The sequence below is a fragment of the Sus scrofa genome, chromosome 3 (assembly GCF_000003025.6).
Source record: "Sus scrofa isolate TJ Tabasco breed Duroc chromosome 3, Sscrofa11.1, whole genome shotgun sequence".
Taxonomy (NCBI): domain Eukaryota; kingdom Metazoa; phylum Chordata; class Mammalia; order Artiodactyla; family Suidae; genus Sus; species Sus scrofa.
This window is the reverse complement of record NC_010445.4, coordinates 97,948,155-97,962,689: the sequence shown is the minus strand read 5'-3', so window position 1 is coordinate 97,962,689 and position 14,535 is coordinate 97,948,155. Positions and strand designations below refer to the sequence as shown.

Sequence of the window (14,535 nt, the reverse complement as noted above, 5' to 3'; positions counted from 1 at the left end):
GCAGAAATTAACACAACACTGTAAATCAACTATACCTCAATAAATAAACTTGGCTTTTATTTCTTCCAACAGAGACCCATAAGAGAGAATGAATCATGGCCTTTTTTTCTGTCCTCCTTTCACTCATTCAACATACTTACTGAGCACTTTCTATACTGAAAATACATAATGAATAAGACTTATACAATCTCCGCCTTTATGGATATTATCATTATGGAATAATAGCAGTTAAGCCATTGTTATGTGCCCACATCATATTAATAAGCATTTCATGTGCATCACTACATTTCATCTTGACAGCTCTCCCTAGGGAGATGTTACTACTCCCTTTTTACAGAGGGGAAAACTGGAGCAGAGAGGGTAACTTGCTTGCAATCACTTTAAAAAAAAAAAAAACCAGAGCCAAGTGTGGAAACTCAAGATTCTCTAAAAGTCCAGAGCCCTGGCATTTAAGTACCTACTTGCCCCTGCTACCTCCTCTCAACTATTGCTCAAAAACAACAATCCATATGGGACTTCCCTGGTCGCCCAGCAGCTGGAGATTCAGCATCGTCACTGCTGTGGGTCCGGTCACTGCAATGACTTGAGTTCAATCCCTGGCCCAGGAACTTCTGCATGCCACAAGTGAAGCCAAACAAACAAATCCACCTAAGAGAAAGTTTGCTTAGTAAGCTGTTATTCTACATTTGGAACATAACACACTCAGACACTTAGAAGTCAAAGACAGGAACAGGGGCTCTAACTACAGAGATACAGCAAAGCTATAAAAAAGATCTTTCTTTAAACTGGAGAATTTTAAACATGCCCTTATCATTCTGTATTTTGTATTTTCTCCCAATGATCATTTCCCCTTGAATGCAAAAATTTTAAAAACACTTCCTACCTAGCAACTCTAAAAATGGTTTGAAATTAAATTCATGTTTTGACAGGACTAATGTGAGAGCATTTTTAGATGGGATTATATCTAATGCTTTGTGTTTGTTCACCTGTCAAGTGATTCAAAACTATAGCAAAGTTTTTGAACAAGATCATCTGAAAACAGGAGTATCAATCAACTTAACATTTTAAATAATTCCATATTTCCATTTATAATATTATAAAAAGTTTAGGACACAGAAATTTAAAGTTACCCACAATCCCAATATCTTATCCCATCAGTTATTATGAATTGTATATTCTCCTCCAATCTTTTTTCATAAGCATACTTGAATATCTTTACAGTCACAGTACAAAACCCCACATTCTGCTTTCTTCATTTATAATTGGAATTTTTTTCAGGTTCCTACACAATCTTTAAAATTAAATCTACTCTTCACATCAAGCCTGCAAATTAAGTATGATCAGCCCATGCTACTGATGCTTAAAACAAAGCTCAGAAGTGCCATTAAGTTCCGGGAATTAAGATGACGGAATAGAAGGACTGGACCTCAACTTCTCTCCTAAAAACAACAAAATTCACAACTAAAGACTAAGCACTCTTCACCCAAATGGACTGGAAACCTTAAAAAAGATATCCTACTCCAGAAGAAAAAGAGAAGAACACATCAAGAGGTAGGAGGGGTGGTTTCGCGATATAAACAACCCCATACCTTCCAGGTGGGAAGTTCCACAGACTGGAAACTAACTGGTTCACAGAGACTCACCTACAGGAGTGAGAGTTCTGAACCACACATCAAACTCTCACGTGTGGGGATCTGGCACTGGGAGAAAGAGCCCCTGGAGCACCTAGCATTGAAGGCCAGTGGGGCTTGTGTGCAGGAGCTCCATGGGACTGGGGGAAACGGAGACCCCATTCTTAAAAGGCACACACAGACTTTCACGTGCACTGGGTCCCAGGACAAAGCAAAGTCTCCGTGGGAATCTGGTCAAATCTGACCGCAGTTCTTGGAGGACATCCTGGGAAAACAGGGATGAACGTGGCTTGTTGTGAGGGAAGGACATTGAAAGCAAAGCTCTAGGGAATATTCAGCAGCCATGCCTTTCTTTGGAGGTGGCCATTTTGGGAAAACCTGGCCCCACCCATCATTCAGCTGCTGAGAAGCCCCAGGGCAAACAACAACCCAGGTGGGATCACAGCCCCGCCCCTCAGTAAACAGGCTACCTAAAGACCCCCTCAGGCACACAGCCTCCTCTAATCCCATCCAGGGGCTAAGCCCCACCCACCAGAGGGATTAGAATCGGCTCCACCTACCAGGGAGCAGGCATCAGCCCCTCCCATCAGGAAACCTACAGCAAGCCCCCACACTGACTTCAGCCACAGGGGGGCAGACATCAGAAGTAAGAGAGCCTACAACTCTTATCTGTAAGAAGGTCATCACACCAAAAACCTATAAAAATGAAAAGACAGATAACTATAACTCAGATGAGGGAGAAAGGAAAAAACCCAGAAAAACAGCTAAGCAAGGAGGAGATTCTTAGCCTCCAGGAAAAAGACTTTAGACTGTTGATGCTGAAGATGATGCAAGACACTGGAAATAAACTGGAGGCAAAGATGGATAACTTACAGGAAACACTGACCAAAGAGATACAAGATATAAAACTTAAACAAGAAGAGATGCAAAATACAATAACTGAAATAAAACATTCACTAGAAGCAGCTAACAGCAGAATACAGGAGGCAGAAGAATGAATAAGTGAGGTGGAGGACAGATTAGTGGAAATTACGGATGCAGAACAGAAAAGAGAAAAAAGACTGAAAACAAATGAAGAGAGTCTCAGAGAACTCTGGGACAACGTTAAACGCACCAACATCCGTATTATAGGGGTGCCAGAAGGAGAAGAGAGAGAGAGGAGACAGAAAAAATACTCCAAGAGATAATAGCCAAAAACTTCCCTAACATGGGAAAGGAATCACTCACTCAAATCCAGGAAGCACAACGAGTACCATATAAAATAAACCCAAGGAGGAACACCCCAAGACACATAGTAATCAAACTGACCAAAATTAAAGACAAAATCTTGAAAGCAGCTAGGGAAAAGAAACAAATAACATACAAGGGAACCCCAATACGGTTATCGGCAGATTTTTCAAGAGAAACTCTGCAGGCCAGAAGGGAGTGGCATGATATACTTAATGTGATGAAAGGAGAAAACCTCCAACCAAGATTACTCTACCCAGCAAGGCTCTCATTCAGATTTGAAGGAGAAATCAAAACCTTCACAGATAAGCTAAAGCTGAGAGAATTCAGCAACACTAAACCAGCCTTACAACAAATACTAAAGGAACTTCTCTAGGCAGAAAAGAACAAGAGAAGAAGGAAAGGAAAAAGAGCAGCAAAAACAAATCCAAAGTAATTAATAAAATGGCAATAAGAACATACATATCAATAATTACCTTAAATGTTCATGGACTAAATGCCCCAAAAGACACAGACTTGCTGAATGGATACGAAAACAAGACCCATATATATGTCTTCAAGAGACCCACTTCACTTCTAGGGACACATACAAATTGAAAGTGAGAGGATGGAAGAAAATATTTCATGCAAACGGGAATCAAAAGAAAGCTGGAGTAGCAATACTCATATCAGACAAAATAGACCTTAAAATGAAATGAAGAAGAATATTTTAAGGGAGAAAGAAGGACATTACGGAGTTCCCGTCGTGGCGCAGTGGTTAACGAATCTGACTAGGAACCATGAGATTGTGGGTTTGGTCCCTGGCCTTGCTAGTGGGTTAAGGATCCGGCGTTGCCGTGAGCTGTGGTATAGGTTGCAGATGTGGCTTGGATCCCGCTTTGCTGTGGCTCTGGCATAGGCCAGGGGCTACAGCTCCGGTTCGACCCCTAGCCTGGGAACCTCCATATGCCGTGGGAGCGGCCCAAAGAAATAGCAAAAAGACAAAAAAAAAAAAAAAAAAAAGACATTACATAATGATCAAAGGATCAATCCAAAAAGATGATATAACAATTTTAAATATCTACGCACCCAACACAGGTTCACCACAATATATAAGGCAACTGCTAACAACCTTAAAAGGACAAATCGACAATAACACAATCATAGTGGGGGACTTTAACACCCCACTTACAGCAATGGACAGATCAACCAGACAGAAAATCAATAAGAAAACACAGGCCCTGAATGAAGCATTAAACCAGATGGACTTAATAGATATTTATAGGACACTTCATCCAAAAGCAACAGAATACACATTCTTCTCAAGTGCACATGGAACATTCTCTAAGATTGACCATATCCTGGGCTACAAATCCAACCTCAGTAACTTTAAGAAATTTGAAATCATATCAAGCATCTTTTCCGACCACAATGCTATACGACTGGAAATCAACAAGAAAAAAACTGCAAAAAACACAAACACATGGAGACTAAACATGGTACTAAACAACCAATGGATCACTGAAGAAATCAAAGAGGAAATTAAAAAATACCTGGCAGCAAATGACAACGAAGATACGACACTCCAAAACCTATGGGATGCAGCAAAAGCCGTTCTGAGAGGAAAGTTTATAGCAATACAAGCCCACCTCAGGAAACAAGAAAAAGCCCAAATAAACAAGCAAATTTTACATCTAAAGCAGCTCAAGAGAGAAGGACAAGACCTAAAGTTAGTAGAAGGAAAGAAATCATAAAGATCAGAGCAGAAATCAATGCAATAGAAATAAAGAAATCCATAGAAAAGATCAATGAAACGAAAAGCTGGCTCTTCGAAAAGATCAACAAAATTGATAAACCCCTAGCCAGACTTATCAAGCAAAAAAGAGAGAGGACTCAAATCAATAAAATTAGAAATGAAAAAGGAGAAGTAACAACAGACATCACAGAAATACAAAGGATCACAAGAGACTACTATATGCAACTATATGCCAATAAAATGGAAAACCTAGATGAAATGGACAAATTCTTAGAAAAGTACAATCTTCCAAGACTAAACCAAGATGAAATAGAAAAGATGAATGGACCCATCACAAGAACTGAAATTGAAACTGTGATTAAAAAACTTCCAACAAACAAAAGTCCAGGACCAGATGGCTTCACAGGGGAATTCTATCAAACATTTAGAGAAGAGCTAACACCTCTCCTTCTGAAACTATTTCAAAAAATTGCAAAGGAAGGGATACTCCCAAACTCATTCTATGAGGCCACCATCACCCTGGTACCAAAACCAGACAAAGATTCCACAAAAAAAAAAAAGAAAACTACAGGCCAATTTCACTAATGAACATCGATGCAAAAATCCTCAACAAAATACTAGCAAACTGAATCCAAGAATACATTAAAAGGATAGTACACCATGATCAAGTGGGATTCATCCCAGGGATGCAAGGGTTCTTCAATATCCGCAAATCCATCAGTGTGATACACCACATTAACAAACTGAAGAATAAAAACCATATGATCCTCTCAATAGATGCGGAAAAGGCCTTTGACAAAATCCAACACCCATTTCTGATAAAAAAAAAAAACCCTTCAGAAAGTGGGCATAATGGGAACCTACCTCAACATGATAAAGGCCATACACGACAAACTCACAGCAAACATCATTCTCAATGGTGAAAAGCTGAAAGAATTCCCACTGAGATCAGGAACAAGACAAGGATGTCTGCTCTCGCCACTACTCTTCAACATAGTTCTGGAAGTCCTAGCCACAGCAATCAGAGAAGTAAAAGAAATAAAAGGAATCCAAATTGGAAAGGAAGAAGTAAAACTATCCCTATTTGCGGATGACATGATACTATACCTAGAGAATCCTAAAGACTCTACCAGAAAACTGTTGGAGCTCATCCACGAATTTGGCAAAGTCACAGGATACAAAATCAATACACAGAAATTGACAGCATTTCTATACAGTAACAATGAAAGAATAGAAAGAAATTAGGGAAGCAATTCCCAAAAGAATAAAATACCTAGGAGTAAGCCTACCTAAAGAAACAAAAGACCTGTACTCTGAAAACTATAAGACACTGATGAAAGAAATCAAAGATGACACAAAGAGATGACACATGCTCATGGATTGGAAGAGTTAACATTATCGAAATGACTATACTACCTAAGGCAATCTACAGATTCAATGCAATCCCTATCAAATTACCAAGGACATTTTTCACAGAACTCGAACAAAATATTTCAAAGTTTGTTTGGAAGTACAAAAGACCCAGAATAGCCAAAGACCTCCTGAAAAAGAAAAATGGAGCTGGAGGAATCAGGCTCCCAGACTTCAGACTATACTACAAAGCAACAATTATCAAAACCGCATGGTACTGGCACAAAGACAGAAATATAGATCCGTGGAACAGGATAGAAAGCCCAGAATTAAACCCACACACCTACAGCCAATGAATCTATGACAAAGGAGGCAAAAATATACAATAGAGAAATGACAGCTTGTTCAATAAGTGGTGCTGGGAAAACTGGACAGCCACATGGAAAAGAATGAAATTAGAACACTCCCTAACACCATACACAAAAATAAACTCAAAATGGATTAAAGACCTAGATATAAGACCAGACACTATAAAACTCCTAGAAGAAAACATAGGCCAAACGCTCTCTGACATAAATGACAGCAACATCTTCTCAGATCCACCTATCAGAGTATTGACAACAAAAACAAAAATAAACAAATGGGACCTAATCAAATACCAGCATTTTTTGCAACATGGATGGACCTAGAAACTATCATGCTAAGTGAAGTCAGCCATACAATGAGACACCAACATCAAATGCTTTCACTGACATGTGGAATCTGAAAAAAGGACAGAGGGAACTTCTTTGCAGAACAGATGCTGACTCATAGACACTGAAAAACTTATGGTCTCCAAAGGAGACAGTTTGGGGGGTGGGGGGATGTGCTTGGGCTGTGGGATGGAAATCCTGTGAAATCGGATTGTTATGATCATTATACAACTACAGATGTGATAAATTCATTTGAGTAATAAAAAAAATAAAAAAAATAAAAAGACAAAGAGCCAAAAAAAAAAAAAAAAAAAGAAGTGCCATTAGTAAGATGGGATTCAAACCCTCCTATGTTTTATACCATACTATCAATAATTCAGCTTTCCTGGCCCCACAGGTAAAAAGAATGAAAATGATGGAAGGGTACTTTACCCCACCCATCATTAAACCCCCTAACAATTTAAGAGCAGTCAATGTTTTCAGGGTTTCAAGGCAGCTAGATAACACTAGCACTAGTGTTTTTAAGGGTAGACCAGGAACCTGTGTGTACAGAAGGGATCTAGAGAAAAATACCTTCACCTATACCTCTTCCAGGAGTGTGGCTGCCCTGACCTAGAAGAATTATGAGCCTCAAATATGCCTCTCCCTATCTCAATAAATGACAATGCCACTCTTCCAGGTACTTGGGTCAAAAATCTTGAAACTAGGAGTTCCCCTGCGACACAGCAGGTTAAGAATACAGCATTGTCACTGCAGCAGCTCAGGTTGCTGCTGTGGCACAGGTTCGATCCCTGGCACAAGAACTTCCACATGCCGCAGGCACAGTAAAAGAAAAAAAAAATTTTTTTAACTTGAAACCTTTTTTTTTTTCCTTTTTAGGGCAGCACCTGTGGCATATAGAGGTTCCCAGGCTAGGGGTCCAATCAGAGCAGTAGACGCTGGCCTACACACCAGATGGAGCTGCAACTGCCACCTACACCACAGCTCACAGCAACGCCAGATCCTTAGCCCACTGAGCAAGGCCAGGGATAGAACCGGCAACATCAGGGTTCCTAGTCAGATTCGTTTCCACTGAGCCATGACGGGAACTCCTTGAAACTGTTCTTAATTCCTCTCACACATTTGAAAACGCTTTTTGGCTCTACCTTCAAATTATATTTAGAATCTGACCACTTCTCACCTATCTTCACCAATCCACACTCTGGTTTTAAGTTTTACTGAAGTAGAGTTGATTTACAAGGTTGTGATAATATCTGGAAACTCTTGGATTTTTACAACAGCCTCCTAACCTGCTTCCACTCCACTCTTGCTGTCCTGCAGTCTGCTCTTAATACAGCAACCAGTAATAGTGTGAAAACAGGTGTTATGACTCAGCTCAAACTTTCCCAAAGCCCTACTATCCCACCGAGCAAAACTCAATGTACTTACGATGGCTTTCAGAACCATATGAGTTGCATGCCTCACTCCACCCTTTTACATCCCCTCTTTCTCTCTCCCAGCCTGTAGACTAGCCCCTTACACCTCCCAGGCACTAGTCATGTTCCCTCTGCCTAGGATGCAGGTATCTACATGACTTGCACCCTCACCTCATGTCACCTGTGACATGAGGTGGCTACAGCTCCGATTAGACCCCTAGCCTGGGAACTTCCATATGCCGAGGGTGTGGACCTAAAAAAGACAAAAAATTAAAAAACTGAAAGAAAAAAAAAAAAGAATTGGATAGAGAAAATGTGGTATATATATATATATATATATATATATATATATACACAATGGAATATTACTTGGCCATAAAAAAGACTGAAATGCCATTTGCAACAACATGGATGGGCCTAGAAATTATCATACTTGATGAAGTAGGCCACAGAAAGACAAATATCATATGAGATCAGTAATCTGTGGAATCTAATGAAAAATGATACAAAAGAACTTGCAAAGCAGAAAAAGACTCAAAGATTCTGAAACCAAATTTATGGTTACCACAGGAGGGAGGAGATAAATTAGCATTGGGATTGACATATGCACACTACTATATGTAAAATGGATAGGTAACGAAGACCTACTGTATAGCACAGGGTAACCTACTCAATACTATGTAATGGAGTTCCATCATGGCACAGTGGAAACAAATCCAACTAGGAACCATGAGGTTTCAGGTTTGATTCCTGGCCTCAATTACTGGGTTAAGCATCCAGCGTTGCTGTAAACTGTGGTATAGGTTGCAGACATGGCTTGGATCCTGTGTTGCTATGGCTGTCACATAGGCCAGCAGCTGTAGCTCTGATTCAACACCTAACCTGGGAACCTCCATATGCCGAGGGTGCGGCCCTAAAAAGCAAAAAAGAAAATAAACACTATGTGATAACCTACATGGGAAAAGAATCTGAAAAGGAATGGGAATATGTATAACCAATTTACTTTGTTGTACACTTGAAACACACGAAACTTGGTAAGTCAACTATACCCCAATAAAAATTAATAAATTAATGGAAAAAAAAGATTGTTAAAACTCAAAAGAAATTCTAAAAATACCAATGGGCTAAATTATGATATATTCAAAAATGATATCCTTTACTGCAATAAAAGGAACCAACTACTAATACATGTAACATGAATGAACCTCAAAAATATGGAAAATAGAAGCCTTTTCAAAAGAGCACTGTGTGGTTCCACTTATACTAAATTCAAAAATTGGCAAAACTATCTATTTATAGCAATAAAAATCAGAACAGGAAAGTGGACAGGGATCTGACAAGGTGAGATTAAGAAGGAACTTCCTATGGGTGATGTACTCTTCTATATAAGAGTTACAGAGTATATGTGTTGGTCAAAACTCAAATTGTAACATGTAAGATCCATGAGCTAAAAAATATACTTTCTTTATAGAAGCAAATATGATCGAAAAATGTTTATTTCTTATAATCTGTCAAATCACTGTCATCAATTCCTTCTTTAGAGCTCACTACCAATTTTGTTTCAGTAACACCACGTTGTTTTCCCTTCTAATCCTGGGTTGTTCTTTAAATAAATCTTCCCCCTCCACTCTCTCTTCATTTCTCTGTAATCATAACTCCACCTTTCTTCCCTATACACTCCCTGGATGATTCCCCCTACCACAATTTCTACTACCACCAATGGGCTGAAGACACCTGGAACTATTAAACTCCATATTGATAAATCCAGCTGCAACCAAACATGACATATCGCAAACTCAATATTTATAAACCTGGACCCTTCCTCTCCAATCCCACACCTCCCAAAAACCTGCCCTTTTTCTTGCCCTCCCTATCCTAGTTTTTGTTTTGCTTTTTAAGAGCGCTCAGGGCATATGGAAGTTCCCAGGCTAGGGGTTGAATAGGAGCTACAGCTGCTGACCTAGACCACAGCCACAACAACCCATATCTGAGCCCCATCTGCACAAACACCACAGCTCACAGCTCACGGCAACGCAGGATCCCTAACCCACTGAGCAAGACCAGGGATGGAACCCGAGTCCTCATGCATACTAGCAGGTTCCTTACCACTGAGCCACGATGGGAACTCCTCCCTATCCTAGTTTTAACAACAAATCCAATCTTAGATTGAAATCATTCTTTTTCTTTTATGGGGGGGCAGCTGCTGCATATGGAAGTTCCCGAGCCGGGGATCAAATCCGAGCTGCAGCTGTGTCAACGCTGGATCTTAAACCCACTGCAGCACGGCGGGGATTCCAGATTGAAATCATTCTTAATCATCCTCCCCCTTGAGCAAGTTACAGAGTTCCATAGGGAAAAAAAAGGCTGTAACAACAATGAAGCAGGAGCATTCCTTAGGCCTCACCTGGGGCCTTACTATCCCAGTTTTCCAACTGCAAAACTCATCAACTCTTCCCACATTACTCTGAGGATAAGGAATGAATATCATGGTATCTATGACTTAGCTTCCAGAGAATAGCCACCCCTTATCTAGTAACAGCCACCTGACCTAGTCACTTAACACACCTCATTTAATCTAAACTACAGATGACCTAGGGGAAATTGAGTTCACAATAAATTAAATGACTTAGTCAGGGTCATAAAATTAAATCAGCTAAGCCAGGATCTAAGCCCAGATTAAGAGGGTGGGACTTTACAGTCCCTCATCTCTGACCTACACGCCGGAAACTGATACTCCAATTGGCAAAATCTGAGTGAAACTGCAATACTTTTCAGACCACTCGAATAAGAGCAACTGTCAACCATTTTACAGTAGGCGAAAACGTCAGCTCTCTGCACGTAACTGCACAGGCTCACCCAAATATTTGAATTAGCTAAATATCCTAATTTTGATCATAAAACCGCTCCCGTCCCAATGGCTTCCGTCGGTGCCATCATCCCAGCTCTCAAATCTGGTGTTTGAATGAGGCTGTCTTTTGGGCCGTGGCAGTAGTATGACAATGAGGCACTGAGGAGACTGGAAGTTGGACCTCCCTAAAAAGGATGGGGCCAAACTTCGGACTAGGACGGGTCATATTCTGTGCCCCGCAGACCCCATGAGACACCCCACGATCCACAACCAACAACCCGGGGGTCACCTTGACCCCTACTAAGTACCAGGCCCAGCTTCACACCCGGCCAGCGTAGCCGGGGGAGCACCTGCGGAACTCGGCACCTCCACGGCCGCGGCAAGGGGGTGAGAAGAGGCGCGGGGCGAACTAAACGAACAGCAGGCAGAAGCCTCGCCTGGCTCCAGAGCCAAGACTACCAGGAGCAGAAACTCGGGCCGTCCCTTCTCCCCTTCTCGCCACCCGTACCTGAGGGCTATACGCGTCGGAAGCCCATGCTCCCGTCAACTTCTGCGTAAAGCCACTAAACTTGTAATACATGATGCCCAGTGTCCGACTTCCCGCAGCCGCTGCCTGCGCGACCGCCCTAGAAAAGGACCCCGCCTTCCCCGCTGTCGCCCCAAGGCTCGACTAAAGGACCCTGCGCCAAGAGCCGGGGTGCCCAGAGATCGCCTAATTTAAAACATGCCCTCTTAAGCCACTTAAGGGAACGAGAAGCCAGGTTCTCAGGGACAGAGAAGGCAAAAGCGACTCTAGAAGAGCGCGGAAAGAAGCCGTTGCGCGGTGTATAGGAAATATGAAAGTTCCTCTTCCGCACCCACGTTCAGATTCAGGCAGTACCAAGACGCCTTAAGAATTGCGCAAGCGCCCCACGGATCAAGCCGTAGGCTTAGGGGCTTGCTGCAGTCGAGGGAGCGGCCTCGGGGCGGGGCCTTGGTGGGCGGGCCCTTGGTGGGCGGGGCCTAGAGCTGGGCTAGGTTGGGTGAATACTCTTACTTCCTGCGGGGAGGGAGCCTGTGCTCAGTTTGAGGGTTTCTCCTCCTTTACCAACTTAACTGTTCCCCTTCCTAGGTCGCCTCTTGAAGCGGGTTGGCTAGGCCTCTCTGGCAATCTAGGAATGGGGGGAGCAAATAAAATAAAAATAAAATTTGGAAACACTTGCTGCAAGCTGTTTAGTTCTAAGGGCTGTTAGGGGTTTCACCCCAATAATATATAAAGATAGCCTCCTAGGCTTTGTGTAGAGGAAATACATCGTGACCTATGAACCTGAGGCACAGGGACATAAATTTTGCACAGTTCTCAAAACTGATTTTTAGTCTTATCTAAGTTTTTTGGGAATCATAAAAATCATCCTTTTCCTGGCTTCTGCCCTTCCAGATAAATGAGGTGGGGAGTGTAGGGAAGGTGGATTAGCTGGAAAAACCTGAACCTTGAGCCTGAAAGATCAGGACTACCAGTTTCAGTTTTGGTAATATCCACTTAAGTTTTATTTAAAACTGTTTTTAGACCCTCCAGTCTGTACAAGGCACTGTGTAAAAGGTGTATGTATACTAGTTTCCTCCCTCCAGGAATGGAGCAAAGCTTTTCTTGAATTTATCATCTAACCAGAGGTCTTCACAAGCATATTACAGGTGCATGCATAGTGCATTTATGAAAGCATGTGGCAAACCGATGGGTGATACTAATCTGTATATAGCATTTTCCACAAATAAACATTCAATCTTTATAACCATCATATGAGATAGGTGCTGTTATCTCCATCTTACTGTACAGGAAAATGAGGCCCAGAAAAGCTAAGTAACTTGAAAAGGTCAGATATTAGTGGCAGAGGCAGTCATCAGGCTCAAGGGTCTGCACTCTTAATTAAGCACTACATAATAGATAAGTAGATATAAATCCACTCTGAGGACGATGAAGACTGAGTATTCCAGAGCAAGGGTATACACCAACATCCCAGCTTTGACAGGTATAAGCCCAAGAGCCCTAAGGGTTCAGCACTGAGAAGACTCTGAAAAGATTTTATATTTGATCATTTTATTCATATGATCAACCAATCCAAAGTCACTACTTTTACAAAGCAGCATTGCAACATAATAGAAAGAATGTGTGATTTGGTTTTGAGTTGCAATTTCTTTAAGGCTGAGTGATTTACAGCTAGTCATTTACATTTTTCTGAGCCTCGATTCGTCTTCTGTCAGGCAGGAATCATCATCATATCTTCCCTCACTAGTGTTATGAGAATCAACAGTTCAGTAGGTTATAAAGCTTACACACATGGTATGTTGCTGATCTTACCTTCCAGTCATTTCGCTTTTCCATGAGTCTTGGCTATACGTAAGAATCCTGGTTAGCTTTTCTTGATTACTCTAAATTTAATTAATTAAGTGCTGGAATCATTCCCACCAAGAAAGGAGAATGAGCTTATGTTGTGTAGAAAAAGGTCCTTCACAGAGTTTAGATTGAAAAGAGAAATTAAATGATTTAGGACAGCTCCCTATCTCTACCCCCACTGTTTTCTAGACATATTTTGGAAGAAAAAATTAGAGAACATTCCCTAACTTTCAGCAGAACTAAGGTGTAACAGCTTCTTGAAGTATAAAGGTGCCTGTCAACACTGGTTATTTTCTTAAAGTTCCTGCCATCTGATTTTAGATCCTGCAAGACATAAATTAAGAATCCTGAAAATGTTACAACAGCCGGGCTGTTCAGTGGGAGATGAAATGTCAGTAGCAGAGTGTGGGTTGGGATGTCACATGGAGTGGCTGATCATAGGAAGATTTTGTCTCATTTCCCAAATAAAACGCAGCACACTCTGACAGCACTAAAGCACCCTATTCTCATTCTTATTTGCATAATCCCACCCAACATCAAAGCATAATCTTTCTTTATATCATGAAGAAAGATGTCCCTTCAGATTGTTCCCTAGATCCTATCTTGAGGAGAAGTGACCACAATTCATAGTGCAGAGAGGCTTGTCAATCACCAAGTGATTTGAGTGAGTGCAAATGCCAGTCTGGCTCCCACGGAGTCAAAATGCTGCTGCCTCTCCGTTTGTGAGGGCTGTGTGCTAATGGCCTCTGGCAGGTCGCTGTGTGAAAGCCCTCAGCAATGGATGGAAAACCAATATAAATTTTAAATTGGTTGTACTGAATGTAGATAGGAATGCCTCCATGAGAAATAGTTCTTAATTTTTTTTTTTAAATTCTCCAATTTTCTCAGAACTGACTTTTAAAAATTCGATGCTGGAGTTTCCGTCGTGGCACAGTGGTTAACGAATCCGACTAGGAACCATGAGGTTGCGGGTTCGGTCCCTGCCCTTGCTCAGTGGGTTAACGATGCGGCGTTGCCGTGAGCTGTGGTGTAGGTTGCAGACGCGGCTCGGATCCCGAGTTGCTGTGGCTCTGGCGCAGGCCGGTGGCTACAGCTCCGATTCGACCCCTAGCCCGGGAACCTCCCCATATGCCGCAGGAGCGGCCCAAAGAAATAGCAAAAAGACAAAAAAAAAAAAAAAAAAAATTCAATGCTCACTGGGTCTGGCAGAGTTAACATGCATAAATCCTACGGTTGCTGAGGTCACTGGAAGCCCCTCTTTCTGAT

At 41.6% G+C, this 14,535-nt stretch overlaps 1 protein-coding gene across 5 annotated transcripts in view; it reads right to left on the bottom strand.

The window, feature by feature from the left end:
- The window catches only part of LOC100516606 (cytochrome c oxidase subunit 7A-related protein, mitochondrial), a 32,195-nt gene extending 20,620 nt beyond the window's left edge, over positions 1 to 11,575 (bottom strand). For 3 of the 5 annotated variants that reach the window (XM_021087580.1, XM_005662586.3, XM_003125203.5), the window contains exon 1: positions 11,407 to 11,575. In XM_021087580.1, coding sequence (XP_020943239.1) covers positions 11,407 to 11,478 — 72 coding nt within the window. In that variant the 5' untranslated portion in view covers positions 11,479 to 11,575. Of the gene's footprint in view, positions 1 to 520; positions 1,467 to 11,406 lie in introns of those variants that run through there. The other 2 variants (XM_021087579.1, XM_021087578.1) reach the window with 2 other exon arrangements.